This window comes from Jaculus jaculus, chromosome 2, assembly GCF_020740685.1.
Source record: "Jaculus jaculus isolate mJacJac1 chromosome 2, mJacJac1.mat.Y.cur, whole genome shotgun sequence".
NCBI classification, from domain to species: Eukaryota; Metazoa; Chordata; class Mammalia; order Rodentia; family Dipodidae; genus Jaculus; species Jaculus jaculus.
The window spans coordinates 137,806,433-137,826,190 of NC_059103.1; the positions used below are offsets into that span (position 1 = coordinate 137,806,433).

General features: G+C 39.8%; 1 protein-coding gene across 3 annotated transcripts in view; it reads right to left on the reverse strand.

Moving 5' to 3' along the window:
- The window catches only part of Cpa6 (carboxypeptidase A6), a 342,345-nt gene that overhangs the window by 90,497 nt on the left and 232,090 nt on the right, over window positions 1–19,758 (reverse strand). For 2 of the 3 annotated variants that reach the window (XM_004653452.2, XM_045143754.1), the window contains 2 exons: window positions 19,581–19,682; window positions 15,242–15,346 (listed from right to left, as the gene is read on the reverse strand). In XM_004653452.2, coding sequence (XP_004653509.2) covers window positions 15,242–15,346; window positions 19,581–19,682 — 207 coding nt within the window. The remainder of the gene's footprint in view (window positions 1–15,241; window positions 15,347–19,580; window positions 19,683–19,758) is intronic. The other variant, XM_045143753.1, reaches the window with a different exon arrangement.

The following is a 19,758-nucleotide window of genomic DNA, read 5'->3' on the forward strand; positions in this document are numbered from 1 at the left end:
TGGAGAAAACTCATGTATCATAAAATTAACCATTTTAAAGGCCATAACAGTGGCTTTCAGTGCATTTACAATGTTGTTTAATCATTATTGTTAGGCTATTCTTGATAATTTCTAACACTCTCCAAAGGACTGGATAGCAGTTAGTACTAAGCTTCAATTTCCCTGTGCCCCCGTTTTTGACAACTACTAATGTATTCCCTGTTTCTGTGGAGTTGCCTGTTTTGGAAGTTTCATATCAATGGAATGATACTATATATATAATATTTTGTGTAAAATATGCCTTTTCACAGCATTATGTTCTCAAAGCTCATCTACATGGTAATTTGCATTATTGGTACATAATATTTTTTTAAATTTATTGATTTCGAGAGTGGGGGAGAGAGAATGGGTGTGCCAGGGCTTTGAGCTGCCATTAGGAAACTCTAGCTGTGTGTTTCCCCTTGTGTGCATGTGTGACATTGCAACATTTTTGTTACTGTGTGTCTGACTACATGGGACCTGGAGATTTGAACATGAGTTCTTTAGCTTCGCAGGCAAGCACCTTAACTGCTTAGCCATCTTTCTAGCACAGCACATAATCTTTTTATGGGTAAAAATATTCTGTTGTATGGATATGCTACATTTAAAAATATGTTCATCAGTTGATGGAGATCTCTAGACTATGACGAATAATGCCACTATGAATATTCATGTGCAAGTTTCTGTGCAGAGATATGTTTTTAAAATCTCTTGGGGCTATACATCAAATTAGAATTTTTGGGTTACATGGTAAGTCTATGTTTAGCTTTGTGAGAAACTGCCAAATTGTTTTTAACTCTATTTTTAATTTGGTAGTTTCCTTTATCTTTATATTTAATTTTCAAGTCTATTGCTGTTAAGTTTTGTGAGTGTCTCGCTTTACAAAGATCTGCTGGCCTCTATTTCCTTTTTTTCCATTCTCAGGTTCATATCTTTCTCTCATGAAAATAATATCTTGCAGAAAGATAACCTCCAAGTTCTGTATATTTAACTCAGTTTCCTTTTGCTTATTTGTATATTCAATTTTTTGGGATAAATTTATTGTTGGTGTTATCTCTTTTCTACAGAAAATTAAGGGAGGCTTTATTACCAGTAGTAGTATTTCTTAAAGCTTTTTTATGTGAAGGAGGCATCTGCAGTACACATTCCAGTAAGAAACTCACAGCATGTCTCAGTGCCTCTCTTCCTAATCATAAAAATAACATTAGTGAGAGTTCTGTCAACCTGGTATAAGAAGAGAAAGATTTTGCAATCCAAGTGTACCCCTATTTGCTTCTTCTATTTTTTATTACGTTACAAAAAATTGTGGTATATGAGTATGAGGAAAGAAAGAGAGGTAGAGAGCCAGGCATGATGGTACAGGCCAATAATCCTAACAGTTGGGAGGCTAAGACAGGAGTCCTTGACTACACAGGCTGATCTTATATCAAAAGAAAGAAGTTGGGGCTGGAGAGATGGCTTAGTGGTCAAGGTGCTTGCCTGCAAAGCCAAAGGACCTAGGTTCAATTTTCCAGGACCCATGTAAGCCAGATAGATGCAAAGGTGGTACATGCATCTTGAGTTAGTTTGCAGCAGCTGGGGGGGGTCCTAGCATGACCATTCTCTCTTTCTTAACATGGATGAACCTAACAATGGTACCAACTTGACTCTATTCACTGAGTACAAAAAATAAATTAATTAAAAAAATTCATCCATGGCTTAAATTTTGTTTGAGAACCTTAGGTATGCTACAGAAGTAACTCAACAATGACATGTGAAGTTCTTATAACAAAGATAATATTTCTGAATAGATGATACAATAGAGTTTTAATTAAAAAGAATATAACCCATTGTATAATTTTATTTTGTATTAATGTCAAATTTAGGTCCATGTACCTAGAGGTATATTTCTGTTATTCTCATTGAATTTCTTAATATTTCCCAATAAAATGAATTAGCATATAAAAAATAAAAAAAAAAAGAAAGAAGAGTGAAAGGGGAAGGGGAAAGACAAGAAGATGCTGACATCTGGGCTGAGGATAGAGCTTTGTGGCAGGGCACTGGGTAAAGTACTGGGTTTGCTTCCCACACTAGGAAAAAGAAAAAAAAATTAAAATCAGAAAAGTGATGACTCCAAATTTTTTTTTTTGTTCATTTTTTTAAAATTTATTTATTTGAGAGTGACAGACAGAAAGAAAGACAGATAGAGGGAGAGAGAGAGAATGGGCGCGCCAGGGCTTCCAGCCACTGCAAACGAACTCCAGACGCGTGCGCCCCCTGGTGCATCTGGCTAACGTGGGACCTGGAGAACCGAGCCTCGAACTGGGGTCCTTAGGCTTCATAGGCAAGCGCTTAACCGCTAAGCCATCTCTCCAGCCCTGACTCCAAATTTTTAAAAATAATTAAATGATTATCAATTTTAAAACACTGAAGCTCATACTTTTTTTTAAAATTTTTTATTTATTTATTTGAGAGCGACAGACACAGAGAGAAAGACAGATAGAGGGAGAGAGAGAGAATGGGCGCGCCAGGGCTTCCAGCCTCTGCAAACGAACTCCAGACGCGTGCGCCCCCTTGTGCATCTGGCTAACGTGGGACCTGGGGAACCGAGCCTCGAACCGGGGTCCTTAGGCTTCACAGGCAAGCGCTTAACCGCTAAGCCATCTCTCCAGCCCAGCTCATACTTTTTAATGAAATTTACATCTTAAAAATCCGTGCCATCTAGCAACTATTTGTTGAGATATTGAATTCATTTAAGCAATTTAAAAAATAGCAAAATAATTCAGTCCATTTCACCAGTCTTTCAAACCTGACAACATGCTTATTTATCACTGTTTTCTGGGCTTTGTGTTTCCAAAATAAATACCCTTTATAGATCCATCTGCTGGACTGGAATGGGGGCAGAAGTAGAAGTAGAAGTGATTCTCAGGGGACAGTGCAGCTGGCCAAAGAAGACATGGACAGATGGAGTCATAGCCTTGCTTTGAAGATTCTGTGTCTGTGGCAGAGAATGTTGTAGTCCTGATGAAAGCAGGCATAAAACTGCCTCTGATTCTCTAGCAAAGAGATGGTATCTTGTTCCATGGAGAATAGAAGCCAGGGACATGGAGCCTAGTACTTAAATCATCTTTTACATTGAGATAAATGTAGATCAACATGTAACTATAAGAAAGCACAGAGAGATATTGTGTGCCCTCTACACACTTGCCTCCAGTGGCAGCAGCTTGCAAAACTGGTGTCATATCAAAACCAGGGCGTCAGTATTGACACAGTCAAGATGCAGAACTTTCTAATGTGGCCCTTTTCTAGCCACATCCTCTTTCTTCCCACGTCTACCTTGCTTCCTAAATCCTCAGCAACCATTAAGCTGTTTTCTATTTCTATGATGTCCAGAGTAATACATCAATGAAATCATGCATTGTTTATCTGTTTGGGATGAACTTCATTCAGTACAATTTCTCTAAAGATTCAACTAGCTTGTGGCATGAATTAATAGCTTGTTCCTTTTTATTACTGCCCATGCTTTGGGTACTACAGTTTTAAGTATTTGCCCATTGATGGATATCTGGGTTGCTTCCAGTTATGGGCTATTATAAATGAAGCTGCTATAAACATTTGTGTACAGGTTTTTGAGTGAACATAAGTTTTAAATTCTCTGGGATAAGTGCCAAAATGTAATTACTAGGTCATATGGTAGTTGTGTTTGCAATTTTCAGAGGCTGCCCACTTGTTTTCAAAAATAGCTCTACAACTTACCTTCCTACCCACCATGTATGTGCCGTTCACTTTCCTGCATCCTCCCTGGCATTTGATGATACGTACGGTCGTCATAGATACATCGGGATTTTTATTTAATTAATTGTAGCCATTCTGATATGTGTGTAGTGGTAGCTCATTGAGGCTTTGATCTGAATGTCCCCGACATCTTTTTGCCCGTGATTGCTCTCCATGTGCATATGCATGTACTCTCCTGGTGCAATCACTTTTCCTGTCTTTTTGCCCACTCTCTAATCCATTTACTGGCTTTTTTTACTGTCAAGTTTTGAGCTTATAGTTTTCAAATATGATTCCATTTTAGGTATGTAGTTTACATCTATTTTCCTATCGTGTATACCTTATATTTTTATTCTTTGATTGAGGTCTTTCAAAGGACAGCCTTTTAAATTTTGATTAAATAACATAATGTGCACTTTAAAAATTATTATTTTTATGGAACATGTTTTTGGTATCAAGTCCAAGAGGTTTTTTTTTTTTTTTTTTTTTTTTTTTTTGCCTAGCTTTAGATCTTGAAGGTTTTCACTGTGCTGTTTTCCCCCCATAAAAGGTCTATAGTTATTGCAGTCAGGTTCACATTGCTGGCAGAAATCACCTGATCAAGAATAGCTTTTGGGAAAAAAGAGTTTATTTTGGCTTACAGACTTGAAGGGAAGCTCCATGATGGCAGGGGAAAACGATGGCATGAGCAGAGGGTGGCCATTACCCCTGGCCAGCATCAGGTGGATAATAGCAACAGGAGAGTGTGCCAAACACTGGCAAGGGGACACTGGCTATAATACCCAGAAGCCTGCACCCAACAATACACTGCCTCAAGAAGGCATTAATCATCAAATCTCCATCAGTTGGGAGCCTAGAATTCAACCACCACATTCTGCCCTTTGTCCCCATAAACTGGATAACCATCCATAATGTAAAATGCAAATTCATTCAGCCCATCTTTAAAAGTCCCCCTAGTTTGATTTTTTATCAATCCTAATGCTGTTCCAACATTCCCATAGTCTAAGATCTTTAGACTGAGCCATAATACCAAAAACTCCCCCCCAAGCCCATAATGGCACAAAATAAGTACTTATACTGCAAAATATGGCACTGGGCATAACAAAGAAATACTCAAGCAATACAAGATTTAAAACAGGGAAAACACCAAACTCTGTAGCCTCAAGTCCAACAACTCTAGCCAGTGACAAGTCTCCTAGTCCAATAATTCTATCCAGCAACGTCTCTGGAGTTTCAATTCTGCCCCTCCAGCTAGGGGTATTCATACTCCTGGAAAACCCCGTCTGTGGCTGGAAGTTCTCCTTAGCAGCCATATCATGGTCCTGGCATCTCCACTGGGTCTCCACTGCAACTCATGATCCATCGTCATGGCTCCAAATCCACGCAGACATCCAGCAAACCTGCTTCACACGGCACATGGCCATTTCCAAAACACAAGACTGTGTTGCAAATTCAATGGCCCTCTCTTTCTTGCATTTATTATACTCCATAACACGAGGTAGGGTGCCAATTTGTTAATCCAGAGAGGAAAAAAGCAGACTTTGAAGAACTGGACACTCATTTAGCATTCAGGTCCCTTCAAAAGAGTCCACATTCTTCCTATTGCCCCAATGCAGGTCAATTGGCCCAATCTCAAAGGTTGTAATATCTCATATAATTGCACCTTAAAGGGCAGAAGTTTCAGCCCAAAGATTTCATTTCTGTGACATATCCCTCTGCTCACTCCAGTCCATTTGTACACAAAGCAGCCCTGCACATGTTCTCAGGACACAGGCAGAACAGCAAGCCTCTCATACAACCTGCTTCTAGCCCAGTTCAGACAAAGCTGTTTCTCATCCTCATAAGCCAAACCTCACAGTCCATAGTTCTTACTGCATTCAGGTCTTTCAACTCTGACCAGAATAGTCCACCAAGCTGTACTTAAAGCACTGCAAGGCATCTCTTAGGCCAAGGTTTCAAATCCTTCCACATTCCTCTTGAAAATCAGCTCCCAGATGGGGAGGTAATATGATGGAGAATGGAATGTCAAAGGGGAAAGTGTGAGGGGGGGAGGAGGAGGGTATTACCATGGGACTTTTTTTTATATAATAATGGAAAATGTTAATAAAAATTAAATTTAGAAACAAAGAAAAGAAAATCAGCTCCCAAAGGCCAAAGCCACACAATCAGGTGTCTAGCAGCAATAGCATTTCAGTATCAACTTTATTGTTGCAGTCAGGTTTGCATTGCTGGCAAAATCACCTGATCAAGAGCAGCTTTTGGGAAAAATGGTGGACATCATCCTCTGGCCAACATCAGGTGGACAATAGCAACAGGAGAGTGTGTCAAACACTGGCAAGAGGACTCTGGCTATAATACCCATAAGCCTGCCCCCAGCAATACACTGCCTCCAGGAGGCATTAATCCCCAAATTTCCATCAGCTGGGAACCTAGCATTCAGAAAACCTAAGTTTATGAATCAAATCACCACAATAGTTTTCCACTTAAGCTCATGGTCTTTTCTGAGGTAATTTTTAAAAAAATGTTTTTATTTTTATATTTTCAAGGAGAGAAAGAGAGAGAATGGACCTCTTGCCACTGTAAATGAACTCCAGATGCATGCACCAATGTGTGCATCTGTCTTGATGTGGGTCCTGGGGAATTGAACCCAGGTCTTCAGGTTTGGTACACCAAGTGTCTTTTTACTATTGAACCATCTTCTCAGCCTCTAGATTTATTTTTTATATAGGGTATGAAACTTGGGCTAGTATTGTTGTTTATTTCTTTGACTATTGATGCCTTATTGCTCTTGCACCACTTATTAAAAAGGCTGTCATTTCTTTGTGTTTGCAACACTAAAAACATCAGTGAGGAATACTGTGTGGATTTTTTTCCTTTTTATTGAACTTTTTATTGACAGTCTCCCACAATATACCATGATCATACTCCCCTCTTAGCACCCTCCCATACCCCCTCATCTGAATATCCTTTCTTTCTAACTACGGATTTCCTTAACATTACTATTAACATATGTTAATTGTACAAAATACAAAATATTGGGATTCCTTTTGACATTTTCACATATGTACTTAATGCACTGTGATCATAATCACCCCAATCCCTTCTTCTCCCATAATAGTCTCCCTTTTACTTTCCTATTTTCTTCTAGATTCTACTTATGGGACAAAATAAGTGTTACTTTTCCTTTTGAGTCTGGATTATTTCAATTAACATGATTATGGTGGTTAATCTTCATTGTCAACTTGATTATATTTTGAATAACCTAGGAGATACATCTCTGGAAGTGCCTGTGATGGTATTTACAGAGAGGCTTAAATATAGGAAGAGAGAGAGAGAGAGAGAGAGAGAGAGAGAGAGAGAGAGAGAGAGAGGGAGAATATGTGCATGCCAGGGCCTTTAGTCACTGCAAATGAACTCCAGATTCATGTGTGCATCTGGCTAATGAGTTCACTAAGACAAGTTGGGCTGAGCTATAAAATCCCAAGGCCCACCTCCAGTGGCACACCTTCTCCAGCAAGGCTTCAGCTCCCCAAAACTCTACCAGTTGAGGATTAAGTAAGAAGCTGATTCCCAAACATATGAGAGTATGGGGGCTAGTTTACATTCAAACCATCACAGATGGGAAACCAAGATTACTGAGAATTGGGTCTGTGTTGTATTTTGGAAAAAATATCCCACTACATTCCATTCTGATTATGTCTTAAAAACTTGAGTGAGATTGAGTTCAAAAGTGATGGACTAAGATGCTTGACAGAAAATTTCAAGATAGCATAGCATCTTGGTTATTGCTCACTGTAGTTTTTGAGGCTTATAATGAGAACTCAAAGAAGAAATAAAAACTGTAAGTTGGTGAAGCATGAGTTTAAAGTTATGGACAAAGAGGATGCAGACAGGGCGCCTGCAATTGTTAGACAGATTAGCACAATTCAAGAGATATCTCACCTTTTACATTGAGGCAATAGGAAAGGTGCCTTGAGGGCAAGACATCCCCCATCAAAGGCTCCAATTTACAAAATACAAATTCATTTCAAAGGAGAGAGCCTGAACTGAGAATACTACCAGAAGGATTCTTTGCTGGAAAATAGCTGCTTATGGAAGTGCTTTCCCAAGTTTTTTTTTTTGTTGTTGTTGTTCTATATTTTTATTTATTTATTTGAGAGCAACAGACAGAGAAAGAGGGAGGGAGAGAGATAGAGAGAGGGAGGGAGGGAGGGAGGGAGGGAGGGAGGGAGGGAGAGAGAGAGAGAGAGAGAGAGAGAGAGAGAGAGAGAGAGAGAGAGAGAATGGGCACACCAGGGCCTCTGGCCACTGCAAATGAACTTCAGGTGCATGCATCCCGGTGTGCATCTGGCTTATGTGGGTCCTGGGGGATCAAGCCTCACACTGGGGTCCTTAGGCTTCCCAGGCAAGTGCTTAACTGCTAAGCCATCTCTCCAGCCCCTTTTCCCAAGTTTTAATTGTGAGAGTATCCAGAGGCCAATACAGCTGTGGAAGAAGAGAGCCAGACCTGGCAGCAGAACTTGGCAACATTATCCACATGATGCTGATTTTTCATGTAATTTAAATTCAAGAGTTATGGGGTCTTAGAGGCTTGGATCAATGTTCCAGAATGCTGCTGAGGCCAGGAGTGTTTAACAGGGTCAGATTCCTTATAAGAACAAAAGATGCTACTACATGAAACTGTGAAGAAGACCCCAAAATGTTACAGATGCTAAGACCTTAGGATTTAATTAAATTAATTAATTAATTAATTTTTGTAGAAAGTTTCATTCAGAGTGGAGCTGGCTCAAGAGAAAGGCTGCATATGCTATATACAGAAGAACTAGATGTGTAGGGCTGACCATGCCCATTGAAAACCAGATGATGTTACCAAGAATCTCAGATATTAAACATGAAGTTTCATGATCTGATCCCTTTGAAGCCCAGATGATGTAATCCAGAACCCCAGAGTCTGGATGTGAAGTTTCATGATCTGGTGTTTGTCCTACTGGGTTTTGGTTTTTGTTTATCTTGATCTTTCTTACTGTGCCCTCACTCCTCTCTTCTGAAATGGTAACATTTATTCTGTATCCTTATGTATTGTATTGGAAGTATATAATTTGTTTTCAGATTTTGTAGGGGTTCATGATTAAGAGTATATTTTAAGTTTCAGAAGAGACTTGGAATTATTTATTTATATGCAAAGAGAGAGAGAGAGAAAATGGGTGTCCCAGGGCCTCTAGATGCACGTACCACTTTATGCATTGGGCTTTACATGGATACTGGGGAATCAAAGCCTGGCCCAGCAGGCTTTTGCTAGTGTTTACTCTGAACCAATTGATAGGATAATGTGAGTTTTTTCTTTTTCAGCTATTACTATGATGAATTAACTGTATTGGTTAACTTTTAAATATTGAACCAGGCTTGTGCACCTCAAATAAACCTCACTTAGTCATGGTACATCATTATTTTTATAGATTGTTACATTTTATTTCATAATATTTTAAAGACTTTTTTCCTCATTTTTATGGAGGATACTGAGTCTATAGCTTTTTGTTATTATACTTTCTTTTTTAAAAAATATTTTTATTTATTTATTTATTTGACAGAGAAAGAGAGGGAGAGAGAGAGAATGGGCATGCCAGGGCCACCAGACACTGCAAACAAACTCCAGATGCGTGTGCCCCCTTGTGCATCTGGCTAATGTGGGTCCTGGGGAATCAAACCTGGGTCCTTTGGCTTTGCAGGCAAATGCCTTAATTGCTAAGCCATCCCCTCCAGCCCTATTATACTTTCTTTATCTGGTTTTGCTCTCACACTTCATAGAATGAATCAGAAGTGTTGCTTTCTTTTCTAGTTTATGAAGGAGAGTATTGAACTGATATGAATTCTTTAAACATTTGGTAGAAATCTGTAATCAAACATTGTAGGACTCAAGATATATTTTTCTAGGAAATTTAAAATCATGAACTCAGCTGGACATGGTGGCGCACACCTTTAATCCCAGCACTCAGGAGGCAGAGGTAGGAGGATTGCCGTGAGTTTAAGGCCACCCTGAGATGACAGAGTTAATTCCAGGTCAGCCTGGACCAGAGTGAAACCCTACCTTGAAAAACAACAAAAAAAAAAAAAAAAAAAAAAAGAACTCAATATATACTTAATAGTTGCAAGAATGCTCAAATTACTTATTTTATAATAGGTGTACTGTAGTAGTTTATATTTTACAATTAATTGTATCATTTTTTCCAAATTGTTAAATTTACAAGTTTGGAGTTATTCATAATATTCTTTCTATCCTTTTGATATTTGATGAATCTATATTAATGTTCCTTAGTTCATTCCTATTCTTGGCAATTTTTTTTCTTTTTTCTTAAGAACTAGCTATCCTTATTTTAATCTCATTGATTTCTATGTTTACTTATAGTACCTGCTTCCTTTTGCTTGCTTTGAGGTTGATTGCCCTCATTTTTCTCACTTTACATAGATCCTTGAGGGAAGAGTTAGGTTATTATTTGGAGCCTTTCCTTCTTGCTTAATATATATGCATTTAATGCTATAAATTTCTCCTTAAGCATGTATTTAGCCAGACCCCTCAAATTTTGACGTGTTATATTTGCATTTTCAACTAGCTCAAAGTATATTTAATTTCTTTTGAAATTTTACATTTAATTTATGGCTAGTTTAGAAGTATGCTTAATTTCCAAGCTTTTGGAGAACTTCCTGTTATCACTTTCTAGTTTTATGTCATTGTGGTTAGAGACACACTCTGTATGATTGCAATCACTTTAGTTTTTTCTTTTTTGATGGTATTTCTTTGTACATGACCTATAGGCACTTGGAAGCGTATGTATTCTGCTATTGTTGGGCAGAATGATCTATACACATATACACATATATGTATATATGTGTGTATATATATATATATATATATACACACACACATATATATTACTTATTTTCAAGTAAAGAGAGAGAGATAAAAGAGAGAAGAGAGAATGGCACTCCAAGGCCTCCAGCCACTGCAAATGGGCTCCAGACACATGAGCCACTTGGTGTATCTGGTTTATGTGGCTATTGGGGAATTGAACCAGGGTCATTAGACTTTTCAGGAAGTGCCTTAATAGCTGAGCCATCTCTCCAGCCCATACTATATTTTTTTGGTACTGTTGATTTCCTTGTTGAGTTTTTCATTTGTTCTCTTTATGTAGGCTACTTAAAAATACCAAACTGCTGACCCTGGCAGTAATGATGTGATAATTTCATTAAGTGGTTGTAATATGTCAAACACTTAAGGTCTTTTGTTTGTATTATATCATTTAATCTTCCCAATATTACTTTCATTTTGCTGTGGCTCAGAGAGGTTAAGTGACTTGCCATCAAGACTGCATGGCTAGTAAGGGGCAGACAGAACTGACAGTCCAATCCAGGGTTGTCTGGTTTATGAGTGCCTGACATCTCTTGAAATCTGTTGTTCTATCAGGTTCTCTGAGGGGTGATCAATGTTCTTTTGGTTCACATTTGAGTAAGGATGTGAACATCACAATGATGGCTATGGGGAAATTCCCACAGAGGCAACCTCAGAGGTATCCTCAATGAGATGGGTCTCTTTTTAGTATTAATGCCCTGTGTTAGCCCCCTTCTTAAGTATAGCCTAGACGTTCATTCCCTTCTATCGGACCGAATTTGGTAAAAGATGTGAGAGTTTTCATTTCTATGATTAGGTTACACAGACTCATTTCTATCTTTGTCCTGTTCTCTCACTTTCTCCCTCACTTGCTCCTAGGGAAGTTGGGTGTCATGTTCCAATGTACCCCAGGGAAAGAGACCCAAGTGGCAAAGAAAGGGATGATCATGGCCCACAGCCAGTGAGGATCCAAGGTCTTCCAACAGCCACATCAGTTATCTTAGAAGCACGTTTTCATGACTGAACCCTCAGATGAGTCCTTGATTGTAGCCTTGTGAGAGATCCTGAGCTAGAGACACCCAGCTATCCTGCACCTGAATTGCTGGCTATAGAAACTGAGATAATCAATGATCATTGTTTTAAGCTGCTAAATTTTGGGAAAATTGACCCAAGCAAAGGAGACAGTGAGAAGCCAGACCTCTGGAACCACTGATAGACTGTGGTAGAAATGTAAAAGGGGCCTGTTCTGTCCACTGTAGGTCTCTCTGGGAAGAACTTACTCACATGATTCTCATCAGTTAGTAAGAGGACAATTAAAGGAGGGTCTATGACTTATGTTGGCCCAGAGAGGTCTAGAATTGGCATTCTGGAGTCTCTTAGACTCCTGGAAGTAACGATATTCTGATGTTTCTGACAAGAAATGAAAAGTTGATGAGATGAGAGTGTAGGATCCAGAAATGAAATTTTTGGGCAAAAGAAGAGGTAGCTTATAGGAAGGGCCATTGCTTAGAGCTCTATTGGATCTACCGGATAAGCCACTCCTTGAAGCTTGAGGTACTTCTTCCCCAAATAGGGTCTCATGTAGCTAGGCTGGACTTGAATTCCAGATCTTTCTGCCTTTCCCTCCCTTGTAGTGGGATTACAAGTGTGCAACCATGCCCAGCAAGACTGAAGCCTTAACAACAGGGCTAAAGTAGTGAATTAGATCATGTGGTAATGTTGGGCAGCTTATTTAAATCTTTGACAGCCATATTCCCCTGACCCCATACCAACATCAGTGTGAATGGGACTTCAAGGAGATGAAAACATTTCTTTGAACAAGTGTGCCATGCTCTAGTCACTGCTACCGCATGGCTGTTGTACCTTGGTGGCCTCATTTCTTCTGCAAAGACATTGGGGTGAGTGACCTCTATGCCTTGTATACTTCAAACTGCTGCCCTGACTCCGATGAAAAAATGTGAGTGGTAAAGAGGAGGGGCTTGTGGCAGCCATAACCAGAGATAACAAAGGAGGTGTGGAGAAGGTGGCAGAGACACCGCAATGGCCTGACTCAACTGCTCATGTGAAAATAGCCCTGTGCAGGAGGCAGGAGGGACAAGTTTTCCATTACTCAAAATTGTGGAAATAGACCCTAATCTTAATCAGTGTTGCTTTTTTTCTTTGTTCTTTCCTTTTATTTCCTTTGTTTTGTTTTGTGGTGCTATGGATCAAACTTGGGTATCACACATGCTAGGCAAGCCATAGAGCTATACCCCCAGCCTGAACAATACTTCTTATTCTTACTCCATAATGGACAGTCCTCAGATGGCAGTTATTGTATGTGTCTCCTCTTTTTTATAGGGTTACATTGTGCCTTTTTTGTTGTAGCTGGAAATTTAGCTCAGTTTGCAGTGTGGTATGTGGTTAAACAAGTGTGCACTGTGAAACTGCCGATTTCACATCTGCTGAGATGATTTGACAAGTCACTGCCCAAGCCTTTTTGCATTATTACTACTGGATCCTTGTCATTCCCATCCACTAATAAATATTTAAATACTTCTTAAATGCCATGTGTTTTTCAACATACTGAGGGTTTGGTAGTAGACAGGAAAGAGCTCTAAACCTAGGTGCAGAAGTGATGCTGAGGGTAGCCACCTAGACACTGTGAGTTTAGATGTTACAGAGAAGTCCCATGTTTGGGGGATGACATTCAGCTTTTGTTGTAATGTTTTGGGGATATATTTTTAATTCCTTCATTAACACACAGGACCATAGTCTATAAATGGTAGGTATTTTATATTGAACCATTTCTTGCTTTTTTTGCCCCCAACTTTGAAACAGCAGACATTATGCCAAGTAAACACTGAGTATTTAATACATGTTCATAGAATTAATTAATTGCCATTTGCATTTACTTTTGGCAGGATAGATTGTGTGTAAGGAAACATGAATTACTCAGTAATTTGGGATCAGTTCGAATAGTTTATTATATAGTACTTTTAAAAGCTAAGGATACTTTTATGGGTTTGGTAGTAGAAGAGTAACTGACTTTGCAAATTTAGTACATTGTTGACACTTGTGAAATATATTTTACAACACCAAGGAGAGTCCTCCAAGTCACATAACTTCCCAATAAAACACAGTGAAATACAACTAAAATATATTAGAATATCCCTTATGGCTTCCTCTAAGTACAGGACTAAAGAAATGTGTAATGTTATTTTCTGGCTAGGAACTTTCATTTCTTAAGACTCTTTCTTTCATTTTCATTACCATTAGTAATTCCCTTCCTCCACCAAATCTAAAAGTCAAAAGAAAAACAGCTCAAACCATGAAAGTGAGGTCTCTCACTGAACCCAGTGCTCACTGATTTGATAAACTAGCTAGCCACTGAGCCCAGAGATGGATGATCCCATCTCTGTCTCCCTACCATAGGGATTACAAGTGAACACTGCACCTGAATGTTATGTGGGTGCTGGGATCTAAACTCCTGTCCTCGTGCTTGTGGGGCAAGCACTTTACTTGCAGAGCCAACCCCCAGTCCTGCATGTCGTTGCACACTTGAGGTGCTGGTTCACAGGTGGTCCCGCTTGGGGTAGAGACTCTATTACGTACACGCACTTAGACGGCTCATGATTCAAACAAAGCAGCTGGAAAATGAAAAGTCATCATGAGTCATCAACTCTAAAGATACCAAAAAGATAACTGAAGTTGAAAATATTAATCTGAAGACAGTAAAAATTGCCCCCTCACCGAAATTACTAATTCATTGAAGGAGGACATATGTGACCTATTGATCCACCTCTTTATGTGACAGCAAAGGTGAGATCATTCTGAGGGGAAAGTCGAGAACTTTCTGAGCTTAATATAACACAAGATAATTGCTCTAGGACACTACAAATTATGTTTTCGACTTTTGCCCATGTATCCACTGCTCTATGGTTGCTATGATATATACATATATATGTTTTTAAATTTTTTTGTTTATTTTTATTTATTTATTTGAGAGAGAAAGAGGCAGAGAGACAAAGAATTGGCACGCTAGGGCCTCTAGTCACTGCAAATGAACTCCAGATACATGCGCCACCTTGTGTATCTGGCTTATGTGGGACCTGAGGAATCGAGCCTCAAACCGGGGTCCTTAGGCTTCATAGGCAAGCACTTAACAGCTAAGCCATCTCTCCAGCCCCTGCTATGCTATATTTTGAGATAAGACTCATGTAGTCCAGCTGGGCTTCAAACTCACTAGATAGCCAAAGACAACCTTGAATCCTGATGCTCCCTGGTGCCAGCATGTGTGGTACATGCAGTGCTGGGGTTTGCCCTGCCTCATGCATGGTAGGTAAACATTGCACCAGCTGATCCGCATTCCAAGCCTCCCAGCATCTTTCTTTCCATTCCTGGCTGATGACTCCACCGTTTGAGGTCAGAGGCAGACATGAATGGAGCCAGGGGCTTGGAAGGCTCCATAAGCACGAAAGCAGCCACCGAATCAACGCGTTCTCATCGTGCAAGCAGGTCTTTCTGGTTCCAAAAGTCTGAACAGAGTTAAAACACATGGCTCTATCCACAAGCTGGAGTGGACATTTTGTAAAGGGTTTAACTTACTTCTCTTACAAACCACTGACAAAAGGCAGGACCAATCCATTCTCTGGCATGAATACCACAGTCTATCCAGACAGCTCTTCTGTAAGCTCGTGATTTTCTGCCCAGCTGAAAACAAGAGTATTCATGGTAACAAACTCAGACTTTTATTTTTGGATTCACTGACCAGGATATTTTAAATAAGGAATCAGCATAACTGTTCACCACAGTTTTGTTCAATAGTTAATACACTAACAGATAAAGAGATTACCTAGCTGCTTCAGAAGTCCACAGTTGTTTATGCAGAAACAACAAATTTATTTTCCTAATTATAATCAAGGAACTACAAAACCCACAAAGAGGAATCCCTAAAATAATGTTGCTTCTCCATTTCAATGTCACATGTAACTATGACATAAAAAGCCAAATTCCCCTTTGCTGTCTCCCTTCTCTCTCCCTGCCTCTTCCTTTTACTCATCCCAAAGAATCAGAAATGTTGTGAAGAATATTACTTAAAGAGCCAAACTTTACAGGCAAATAAAGCCATACTTTATTGCACTACAAAATGGAAACATAAAATTTAATTATTAGAATTAAAGGGCAAATAACATACCCTACTATATCAATATTACTTTTAACCTAGTTTCTAGCCCAATCATCAGTAGATAGCTCTTGACATATCCTAAAGAGATCTTATTTTTTAAATTAAAAAAAATTTTTTTGAGATAGGGTCTCACTTTAGCCTAGGCTGACCTGGATGGGATTCACTATGTCAACTTAGGCTGGCCTCAAACTCAACAGTGATCCTCCTACCTCAAGCCTCCAAACCCACCTATGGCAGCTCTCTATAATGGACAAACTAGACCCTGAAAAGAGGCTGGGCTTTGGGGAAGGGTTTAATTTGGGCCGGAGAGAATGCATGGGGCACATTTCTGGCAGCTAGGTGCCCTTTTCTAGCATTTGGAGATGCAAAACTGTATCAACTGAGCCTCTGTGGGAAGCCTGTCTCCTAGACTCACTATTGGCTCTAATGTATGTATGTACGTATTTGTAAATGCGCTAGAAGCCTAGGGGAGCTGGGGTATGGCTACAGTTGGCACACAAATGTGCTCTCCCTAACCAAATGCCTTCTCACTATAGCCAAGTAAGTCTCCACCCACACCCCTTCAGCCTCTGGCCTTCCACATGGGCACTGCTCACTGGGCTGCCAGGAGCAGCCACTGAAGGACTGGTTCAAGGCAGTTTGGGTATTGGGATCAGGTTCCAATGAAGAATGGTGGCTTAACTCACTCCCTTGTGAACTACTGTGTTTCTTCCCTCTGTAATTACTTCATGCCTGTTTTTGAGGAACTAATCCGTTTGTCAACTGTTATACTCTCCCTTCTGCAAAATCTTCATTTGGGAATAGCAGAGATGATCCCTTGCCCAACATAGACCTGGTGCCTGTCTACATACAGATTAGGGGCTTCTGCTTTTGGTCCTGTCTCTGGCATCTTCCGTTTTTCTGGCTAACCATTTGAAAAGAGAATCTGATCTGGGTCTCAGAGATGTTCAGCCAGTTGCTCTCCCCATGTGAAAAGTCAAAGATCTATTTCCACTTCCCTGAACGCCCACCCACAAGGAAAGGCTTCCCTGTGCTATTTTTCCTGAACCAGGTGGACAGCTGTTTCAGGTTTTCTCTTGCCAAATGCCACCAAATAAAGTTCTGACAGAAAAAAAAAAAATTTTCTGAGTGCTGTGATTAAAGGCATGTGTCACCACACCCTGTGGGATCTCATTTTTATTTACTCATTAATTTACTCAATTAGCACTTCTGGAAGTCCTTTTAAATGTTAGATATTAGACTTAGCTCTGGAAAGTCAGAGATGAAAAGACAAGGAATGTACATGCCAGTAGAGGACAGGTATGATAACCTTCACAATGTGAATATCCATGGTTACCATAGGAACATAGGGTGTTTTGTCTAATTTTCTTTGGAAATGAAAGGAGGATTGAGTACTTGAGCAGGACTTGAAGCTTGCCTGGAAAACAAGTTTGAAGAATCCATCTGAAGCTTGAAACAGAATCTGAGAACACAGGATTTGAGGAACTCCTTCTACTGTTTGAGAAAGGAACAGCATAAGAAGCTGTATGTAGAAATAACGAAGTCCTTGAGTACTATATAAAAGAAAAGTGAAGAGACTAAGAGGAGGAGGTAGTATATGTGTAAGTAGGAGGGTGGAATACTTGGAGTAAAATGTCTTAGTGGGGTCTGGGAAGGTGGATGGAGGTGAGGAGAGGTGGGAGAAGGGTTAATCAACAGTAAAGAATATGGAAATCATCTACTTCTATGTTTGCTAATTAAAAAAATATATTAGTTAAAAAAAGAGCTTGGGAAGAAGTACCCTGTGAGGGCTCCAAAGCCATAAGTTGTTGCAGAAAAAATTCAGTGCTAAAGTTAGGATACTTTCCAGTGATTTGTTGGTCAGGAAGGCCCCTCAGATAGAAAGCTATTTTCAAGGCTCTTAGTCACCCACAAAAACTAGACCTTATTGCTAAAGACACTGCATATTTTGGTTGCTTGGCACAGAGAAACCAAGCTAGAACTGAGCTGGAAGCCTCCTCCCTGTTGACTAGATGTCTGGATGCTGTAAATACCTATGCAGCCTGTTGGGGAACAAAGTCATTACTGGCATTAACCAGCCATGGAGCCAACACAGCTGTCCACCTAGGCAAGATGCACACACTAGTGTAATAGTGTTTGTTTTGGGGACAACCAAATCTCTAGTTGGATCTAAGACCTGCTCCATGGGAAGAAATTCATGTGTGATGCTGCAAACCTAGTCAAAAGCCATCTCTCCAGCCCTGGAATTGAGTTCTTAAAATACAGAGGAGAAACTTAGGAGGACATTTATGTTTCTAAACTGGGAAGGTAGTGGTACCATTCTGAGACTGAGATGTCCTGTGTAAACTTAGAGCTCCAGAAAGCAGAGTCCACTGGATAGGAAGACCTGGGATGATTCTTGAAACTATGAAGCAGAAGAGACCATTTAGATAGGGGTCATGGAGTTAGATCAGAGCTGAGGGTAGGGTAGGGATTACCAGGGCCTTAGGAAAAGACAAAAAAAAAAAAAAAAAAAAAGAACCAGTGAATGAGACAGGAAGGAATGGTCAGAAAGTCAAAGAGGAGAATCAACCATAGGTTGACAATGACCTTAGCAAGAGAAGTTCTATTTTTATTTTTAAAAACTTTTTTTATTAGAGACAGAGGGAGGGAGGGAAGGAGGGAGAGAGAGAGAGAGAGAGAGAGAGAGAGAGAGAGAGAGAGAGAGAGAGAGCGAGCCAGGGCTTCTAGCCACTGTAGACAAACTCCAGACACATGCGCCACCTTGTACATCTGATGGCTTACATGGGACCTAGAGAATTGAACTTGGGTCCTTAGGTTTCACAGGCAAGTGTCTTAACCACTAAGCTAGCAAAAGAAGCCCAGCAAAAGAAGTTTTAAAGGAACTGAGGGGACAAAGGCTCATCAGTCTAGCTGTTCTCACAGCTCATAACCCACAACTCCATGGGAAACGTCAGCAATCCCACTACGGAGGGACCTCATTGGAGTGGAGGCAGGGAGAAGGGGAATGATGGGACGAACACATGATGTGTTCATACAAAATTTCTACTTAAGTAAAGGATACTCAGGGCTGGAGAGATTGCTTATTGGTTAAGGCACCTGCCTGAAAAGCCAAAGGACTCAGGTTTGATTCCTCATTACCCATGTAAGCTAGATGCCCAAGGTGGTGCATGTATCTGGACTTTGTTTGCAGTGGCTGGAGGCCCTGGTGAGCCCATTCTCTCTCTCTCTCTCTCCCTCTTTCTGTCTCTACCTGCCTCTTTCTTTCTCTCTGTCTTTACCTGCCTCTTTCTCTCTCTTTCTTCCTGTCTCTATCTGCCTCTTTCTCTCTCAAATAACTAACTAACTAAATAAATAAACACAATATTCTAAGAAGGCTAGTCAGTCTGAATGGGAGGTAAATAAGCACATAGTGAATGAGATAAACCTAAGAAGGGAGGGAGAGCTAGCAGGGAGAGAATGCACAACCAAGGGTCTTTTTCTACATCTGTAATATTTTGATTGGTTCATTTTAAGTAGCATCAACTCGGAAGTAATTTGCAACAATAACCAAATATCTCAAAACAGTATCCCCTGAAAAATTTGAGTGATAACATTTAAACATGACTTAAAAAATATGGTCATTTAAAAAAATTATCAGATCATGTTAAACAAGTGACTCCATGAAAGATCATTTCATTTTCCCCACTAAATCAGAGTTGAAAAAGATAAATATTGGTTTTAAATTGTATAACTAGTTAACAATTTATTCTATTTTACCTTTAAAATAAAGAGAGGTCTTCCTTCATATGATCTGCCAATAGAGAACACTTGAATGAAGGCTGAGTGAGTTTGATTCAGATGCTGCATCCAACTCTGAATCTAAAAGCAGATAAATACAGATTAACCACACTCTCAATCCGCAGAGCTGTTTAGAGAACTAAAGAAACCCAAAGGG